The 9,003-nt window shown below is 42.5% G+C and overlaps 1 protein-coding gene across 1 annotated transcript in view; it reads right to left on the bottom strand.

Annotated features, from left to right (window-relative positions):
* Positions 1–9,003, bottom strand: part of akap9 (A kinase (PRKA) anchor protein 9) — a 195,868-nt gene that overhangs the window by 133,274 nt on the left and 53,591 nt on the right. Inside the window, exons 20-21 of the mRNA XM_083547457.1 lie at positions 8,777–8,904; positions 5,067–5,149 (exon numbers count right to left, since the gene is read on the bottom strand). Coding sequence (XP_083403583.1) covers positions 5,067–5,149; positions 8,777–8,904 — 211 coding nt within the window. The remainder of the gene's footprint in view (positions 1–5,066; positions 5,150–8,776; positions 8,905–9,003) is intronic.

Raw genomic sequence — 9,003 nt, forward strand, 5'->3', positions numbered from 1 at the left:
ACAGTACGTCTGAAATGTGACATACACACCCTCCCCACACACACACACACACACACACACACACAGCCACCCACCCACCCACACACACACACACACACACACACCACAAGGAAGCATTCTTTTATTAATAAAATAATGTATAAATATAGCTGCAAGCAGCGATAGCGGGCCCTCGCACGTTTGTGTATCGTTATACGCTGCCTCCCAGAAAACAATGCACGGTGTGCAAGTGCATCAAGTGGGTAAATATCAGTGGACTATTTAGGGCCCGAGCACGGAGGAGCAAGCCAGAATGGCCTGCACCGAAAGGTGGGAAGCCCTATTGTTTTTGCTCGGTTTATTAGGGCCGAGCACCAAAGGTGCGTAGGACCCTATTGTAATTGTGTCGTTTCGTCGAAGGGCCTGTCCTTGGTGGTCTGACAAATTTCGACGATTCGCCACGAAAACGGAAGTTGCTATAACTCGGACATACAATGTCCAATCTGCCCCAAACTTCACATGATTGATAAGACTCCTGATCTGACCAGATCTACATTTCCATATTTAGTAATAGTCATTGCGCCACCTGCTGGCAACAGGAAGTGCCATGTTTAACTGTTCAATGAACTACTCCTAGAAATTTAATGCCATCCCCTTTTTTTTTTTTTTTTTGGCCAGTCTTATCGTAAGGCCTTTGCGCTAGTGAATTGTGAAGATCTTGAGCGTGCGTTAAAGGGCGTGTCCATGGCGCTGTGACAAATTTCAGTGACTTGCCATGGGAATAACAGTTGAGATTTGTTCAGATCAACACCAAATTTGGTAGGCATAATCTAAAGGCCTTTGCAATGCTACATTGCGAAGATCTAGAGTTTTCGTCGAAGAGCGTGTCCATGGTGGTCTGACAAATTTCGAGGATTCGCCACGAAAAAAGGGAAGTTGCTATAACTCGGACATACAATTTCCAATCTGCCCCAAACTTTAAGTGATTGATAAGACTCCTGATCTGAACAGCTCTACATTTCCATATTTAGTTATACTCATAGCGCCACCTGCTGGCAACAGGAAGTGTGGCACTTTGAAATGACTGTGCCATAATTTTTCCTGTCTTTACTCGCTTACATGAACCTCGCCCCACTGTTCGCTGTTTTCCTCCGGCCGACGGGTGGCGGTGAGCCCAGCGAGGTGGGAAGCCCTATTGTTTTCGCTCTGATTTATTAAAAAAAAAAAAAAAAATTTTATTCTTTTTTTTTCTTCAACAAATGGCCATTTGGGGTCCCTTAACATGCTCGAAAACTTTAGAAATTTGGCACAAAGAGTCATGCGTCCCTAGGCTTCGGGCAAAGACTGGAATACGTGCGTGGCAGGGGGGCTCTGTAGCGCCCCCTGTAATTCAAAAACAAACATTGGTGCACAGATCGGGCAATTATGTACGCACATGTACGAGAGTTGGTACGCATATAGATCTCATCGACCCGAACAACTTACGCCCTCAAAATTATGAGCTCCGCCCAACAGGAAGTTGGCCATTTTGGTTTGTTTTATAGGTGCATGCGGTGAGCTTTTAAATACTCCTCATAGGGAATTCATGCGATTGACATCAAACGTGGTGAACATGATGCCGAGACATTGGACTTGCTAAATTGCGATGGGATTTTTTTTATATCTCGAACGGTGCTGCCATGGCGAGGCGACAAATTTATAGAGAATTCAGGGAAACAGGAAGTATCTAAAGCAAAAAATTTCTTATTGGGATGACACGCGGTGTGTATGTTCGGCCAAGGATTCCGATCGCATCGATTTACCTATTGTGAATCTTGGACATAGCGCCACCAACAGGCACCAGGAAGTGTGTCAGTTACAAAAGGTGGATTTTTTGACAGCTGCATGCGGTAAACTTTTAAATACTCCTCCTAAAGGATTCATGCAATTGAGACCAGACTTAGTCAACATGACGCAGAGGTATTGGAGATGCTAAATTGTGAATGGATTATATCTCAACTATATCTCAAACACTGTTGCCATGGCATCGTGTCAAACTTCACATTTGTCGGCTGTTAAGTGTGGACAAAAAGGTCAGACAAAGGTGTGTCTCTTAATTGGCTCACTAGCGCCCCCGTTTGTCTAAAATGTGGGGTTTCTTTTACCTACAGTCCCCAAATGGGTCAGTAACAACATAAAGCATTCCACTGATATTTACCCACTTGATGCACTTGCCCACCGTGCATTGTTTTCTGGGAGGCACCGTATAGCGATACACAAACGTGCGAGGGCCCGCTATCGCTGCTTGCAGCTATATTTACACTTTAAAGGTTTATTAAAGTACCTCTGCTTTAATGCTGTCTCTTCTTTTAAGGCTTGATGTCAAAGTTTATATAAAATTATCTGCTCTTTACTTTCCTAACAAGGGTGCATTTTATCTGATCATTAATACACTTTGGATAAGTCTTTAAGTTCTCCAAAGTAAGTATAAACCGGAAACCACCCCCACAAACGCATGAACAAAGGAAGTTTCTTCATCAAAAAAACATTCAGGCCTAGGATTGGCCATTCCACCAAAGATGGGTGTGGTTCAGGACCTTTAAAATGTCTTGAACCCAACCAATCATTGCTCGGAAAGGCTGGGACGCTCGGAGGCTCAGAAACTATTCTCCGAGACTAGCTGGCTTTACCTTCAAGAACAACATCTGCTCTGTTATTCAGGAGAACATGGAAGAACGTCTAACTGCCTCCTAACAGACTCTTCAAATGTCTACCGCATCCGGACTCTTGTGCAACAATCCAATGCAAGTAACCATTTTACCAACCAGTCTAAATGTGTGTTTAAGCTCGAGCCCCTTAATTTAAGGTGAATTTGAATTTCTTGATGATTCTCGTTTAGGTTGTGATTATTTTGAAGATTAAGCTTGCCATTCCTTTTCTTTCTTTCTCTCTTTTCTTCTTTTCCCTCCTCTTCCACCTTTTACCTATTCTTAACTTTTTTTTTCTTCTATCTGTTTGTTTGTGTAGTTAGTTCTATGTTGTGTTTGTCTCGTTAATTAAACGCCGTATTTGTCATAAGTGATTGTCTCTGAGTGCCGCTCACATTTTGAGGTTCCTGCAATATTCGATCTGAACTACATGCTGTATTAATTGTGCGGTATAAAGTAAAGGGGGGTCGCGTCTTTCTCGGCCGGGGAGACACCTCTTTATATAGAACTAATAGAAGATTATACTGTCTGTTCGCCGGACAAACAGACCAAATAAGTGTAACGTTAATTCCATTACCGTCAATTCAACAACATAATTTAAATATTTAGGAGTAACTATAACCCGGTATAATCACTCAAATATTTGCCTTTTTGCGAGTTAAATTCACTACAACACTCTGTAACTGGATCCTGGACTTTTCTGACTGGGAGCCCTCAATCGGTCCGGATCGGAAACAGCATCTCCAGCAGCACCACACTGAGCACTGGGGCCCCTCATGGCTGTGTGCTCAGCCCAATGCTGTTCACTTTGCTGAGTTATGACTTAACATCAAGTTCGCCATTGACACGACCGTGGTGGGTCTCATCAGCAAGAACGATGAGTCAGCATACAGAGAGGAGGTGCAACGGTTAAAAGCCTGGTGTAAAGCCAACAACCTGTCTCTGAACGTCGACAAAACTAAAGAGATGTTTGTTGACTTCAGGAGAACACAGAGTGACCACTCTCCACTGGATCCTCTGTGGAGATCATCAAGAGCTCCAAAATTCCTGTGTGTTCATTTGGCTGGTCACTCAACACCAGCTCCATCACCAAGAAAGCCCAGCAGCGTCTCTAATTCCTGAGAAGTCTAAGGAAAGCTCATCTCCCTACCCCCTTCCTGACCATGTTCTACAGAGGGACCATTGAGAGCATCTTGAGCAGCTGCATCACTGCCTGGTTTGGGAACTGCACCGTCTCGGATCGCAAGACCCTTCAGAGGATAGTGAGGACAGCTGAGAAAATCATCAGAGTCTCTCTCAGACATTTACACCACACGCTGCATCCGCAAAGCCAACAGCATTGTGGACGACCACACACACCCCTCACACACACACACACACACACACACACACACACACCCCTCAAATACACCCTACACCCTCCTGCCATCAGGAAAGCAGTTCCGAAGTATTTGGGCATCACATCCAGACTGTGTAACAGCTTCTTCCCTCAAGCCATCAGGCTTCTTAACTCACACACTCACACACACACACACACCTGTGTGACTGAACTGTACAAACACACAATCGGACACACTTCCCACTCACACTACATCACTTCATTACCATAAACTGTTCACATGCCGTTGTTGCACATCTTTTCTGGACTGCTGCTTTTTGCTCTTTTGCACAACATTTTGTTCAAATTTTTTGATAATTACAATGTTCACTTTACTCCTTTACACACACCAGTGTGTAATACACAACAGGTTTACTGGCGGTGCTATTTTGTGTTTTGTGTATTTGTCCTACACTGTCTTGTGTTGTCTTTGCACTTTTTGCACCAGGTTGCACACGATGCACTTTCTGTGTTGAGGACACTTACAGTCCTTAACTCTGTTTTCTGTGATTGTTGTTGTATGCAGCACCAAGGTTCTGGAGGAACGTTGTTTGATTTCACTGTGTAATGCGTCAGATATTTATGGTTGAAAGGACAATAAAAGCTTCTTGACTTGATTTGACTTCTGCTCACATCTACTGAGGAATAACATTTATGGAACGTATCAGTCAGGATTTAGGCTTCATCATAGCACAGAGACGGTGGTGCTGGTTAAACCTTAGTGTCACTCTTGAGTCTGGTTCCTCTCAAGGTTTCTTCCTTCTGCATCTCAGGGAGTTTTTTCTTCACCACAGTCTCCACCGACTTGTTCATCAGGGACAAACTTACACTTATAAACAACATCTTCATTTTTATCTTCACATTATCTGTGTAAAGCTATAATGCTGACTACATAACATTTCAAAATAAAATACATTTTAAAAGCTGCACTTGAATTCCCAACATGCTACAGGGCTTTTCAGAGAAGGTCATTTCTCTCACAGAGAACATGTATACCACAGTGATGACGATGCGCTGCTCACCTGGGTGGGGGATGGGCGGGGCGCCGCTAATCTCCTCCATTCGGGCAGCCATCTTTAACAAGTCCATTAGCAAATGATTCATGCTGTTAGAGAGAGACGGGAGAAAGAAACAGGCGAAATATCTGTTAAGGTGGTTGTTGTTCCAGTTGTAATCAGAATCAGGTTTATTGGCCAGGTGTGTTTACACACACAAGGAATTTGGATTCAGCTGTTTGTGACTCTCAAAGTACAGACATAAATAACACTATACATTCAGCTTGGACTCTACAAGACAAAACACACAAGACAAAAAAACACTATACAAAAACACACAAGACAAAACAACACTACACAAGACAAAACACACAAGACAAAACAACACTATACAAGACAACACACACAAGACAACACACAAGACAAGACAAAAACACACAAGACAAAACACACAAGACAAAAACACAAGACAAAAACACACTATACAAGACAAAACACACAAGACAAAAACACACTATACAAGACAAAACACAAGACAACACACAAGACAAAAACACACTATACAAGACAAAAACACACAAGACAAAACACAAAAGACAAAACACACAAGACAAAACACACAAGACAAAACACCACTATACCAGATAAAACACACAAGGCAAAACAACTTTATACAAGACAAAACAAAACACACAAGACAAAACACACTATACAAGACAATAACACAAGAAACAAAAACAAGACAAAACCACACTACACAAGACAAAACACACAAGACAAAAACACACTATACAAGACAATAACACACAAGAAAAAAAAACACTATACAAGAAAAACACACAAGACAAAAACACACAAGACAAAAACACACAAGACAAGACAAAATACACTATACAAGACAATAACACAAGAAAAAAAACACACAAGACAAAACACACTATACAAGACAATAACAAACAAGAAAAAGCACACAAGAAAAAACACACAAGACAAAACACACTATACAAGACAATAACAAACAAGAAAAAACACACAAGACAAAACACACAAGACAAAAACACACTATACAAGACAATAACACACAAGAAAAAAAAACACTATACAAGAAAAACACACAAGACAAAACACACAAGACAAAAACACACAAGACAAGACAAAATACACTATACAAGACAATAACACAAGAAAAAAAACACACAAGACAAAACACACTATACAAGACAAAACACACTATACAAGACAATAACAAACAAGAAAAAGCACACAAGAAAAAACACACAAGACAAAACACCACTATACCAGATAAAACACACGAGGCAAAACAACTTTATACAAGACAAAACAAAACACACAAGACAAAACACACTATACAAGACAATAACAAGAAACAAAAACAAGACAAAACCACACTACACAAGACAAAACACACAAGACAAAACACACAAGACAAAACCACACTATACAAGACAATAACACACAAGACAAAACACACAAGACAAAAACACACAAGACAAAAACACACAAGACAAGACAAAATACACTATACAAGACAATAACACAAGAAAAAAAACACACAAGACAAAACACACTATACAAGACAAAACACACTATACAAGACAATAACAAACAAGAAAAAACACACAAGACAAAACACACAAGACAAAAACACACTATACAAGACAATAACACACAAGAAAAAAAAACACTATACAAGAAAAACACACAAGACAAAACACACAAGACAAAAACACACAAGACAAGACAAAATACACTATACAAGACAATAACACAAGAAAAAAAACACACAAGACAAAACACACTATACAAGACAAAACACACTATACAAGACAATAACAAACAAGAAAAAACACACAAGAAAAAACACACAAGACAAAACACACTATACAAGAAAATAACACACTATACAAGACAAAACACACAAGACAAAAACACACTATACAAGACAATAACACACAAGAAAAAAACACACTATATTGTTGTTCCCGAGGCGATTGTTGGTGCGGATGTTGTTACAGAGGCGGATGTTGTTACAGAGGCGAATGTTGGTGCGGATGTTGTTACAGAGGCGAATGTTGGTGCGGATGTTGTTACAGAGGCGGATGTTATTACAGAGGCGAATGTTGGTGCGGATGTTGTTACAGAGGCGGATGTTGTTACAGAGGCGAATGTTGGTGCGGATGTTGTTACAGAGGCGGATGTTGGTGCGGATGTTGTTACAGAGGCGGATGTTATTACAGAGGCGAATGTTGGTGCGGATGTTGTTACAGAGGCGGATGTTGTTACAGAGGCGAATGTTGGTGCGGATGTTGTTACAGAGGCGAATGTTGGTGCGGATGTTGTTACAGAGGCGGATGTTGTTACAGAGGCGAATGTTGGTGCGGATGTTGTTACAGAGGCGGATGTTGTTACAGAGGCGAATGTTGGTGCGGATGTTGTTACAGAGGCGGATGTTATTACAGAGGCGAATGTTGGTGCGGATGTTGTTACAGAGGCGGATGTTGTTACAGAGGCGAATGTTGGTGCGGATGTTGTTACAGAGGCGGATGTTGGTGCGGATGTTGTTACAGAGGCGGATGTTATTACAGAGGCGAATGTTGGTGCGGATGTTGTTACAGAGGCGGATGTTGTTACAGAGGCGAATGTTGGTGCGGATGTTGTTACAGAGGCGAATGTTGGTGCGGATGTTGTTACAGAGGCGGATGTTGTTACAGAGGCGATTGTTGGTGCGGATGTTGTTACAGAGGCGGATGTTGTTACAGAGGCGGATGTTGGTGCGGATGTTGTTACCGAGGCGATTGTTGGTGCGGATGTTGTTACCGAGGCGAATGTTGGTGCGGATGTTGTTACCGAGGCGATTGTTGGTGCGGATGTTGGTGCGGATGTTGTTACAGTGGCGAATGTTGGTGCGGATGTTGTAACCAAGGCGATTGTTGGTGCGGATGTTGGTACAGAGGTGAATGTTGGTGCGGATGTTGGTACCGAGGCGATTGTTGGTGCGGATGTTGGTGCGGATGTTGTTACAGTGGCGAATGTTGGTGCAGATGTTGTTACCGAGGCGATTGTTGGTGCGGATGTTGGTGCGGATGTTGGTACGGTGGCGAATGTTGGTGCGGATGTTGTTACGGTGGCGAATGTTGGTGCGGATGTTGGTACGGTGGCGAATGTTGGTGCGGATGTTGTTACGGTGGCGAATGTTGGTGCGGATGTTGTTACAGTGGCGAATGTTGGTGCGGATGTTGTTACGGTGGCGAATGTTGGTGCGGATGTTGTTACCGAGGAGATTGTTGGTGCGGATGTTGTTACCGAGGAGATTGTTGGTGCGGATGTTGGTGCGGATGTTGTTACAGTGGCGAATGTTGGTGCGGATGTTGTTACCGAGGCGATTGTTAGTGCGGATGTTGGTGTGGATGTTGTTACAGAGGCGAATGTTGGTGCGGATGTTACTGGAGCGATTGTTGGTGCGCATGTTCTTAGGTTTGTGTAGTAACAGTGTGTACAGCAGAAGCATAAACCATTACAGTGTAGCATCTAAAACACAGGTGTTTTGTTGTACAGGAAGTTGTAAAGGAAATAAAACTGGTAGGTAAATCAGTATGTATAATAATTTACATGCAGTTAGAAATAAGGGGGTGGGGCTAAAACACAACCATATATAGTAATGATCAAACTGTGTGTCTATGCTCCGATGCAACACACATTGTTCTGAAGCTCCTCACCTCTCCTGTGTGTGTGCTGGTGTCAGCTGTGATGTCACCACCACTTCCTCCTGCACACACTCGCCCTTCTCCATTGTCCTCTCTCTCTTCTCATCCTTGTCCTCATCCCTTTCTCCACTTTTCCACCGCTGACGTACAAACAGGAGAGAAAACACAGACAAAAAGCTGAGCATGTCGAGCGTCTCATTCAAACACCGACCTGAGTGTGTGCAACACACATTCAAATA

Source organism: Silurus aristotelis, assembly GCF_946808225.1.
Source record: "Silurus aristotelis genome assembly, chromosome: 7".
NCBI classification, from domain to species: Eukaryota; Metazoa; Chordata; class Actinopteri; order Siluriformes; family Siluridae; genus Silurus; species Silurus aristotelis.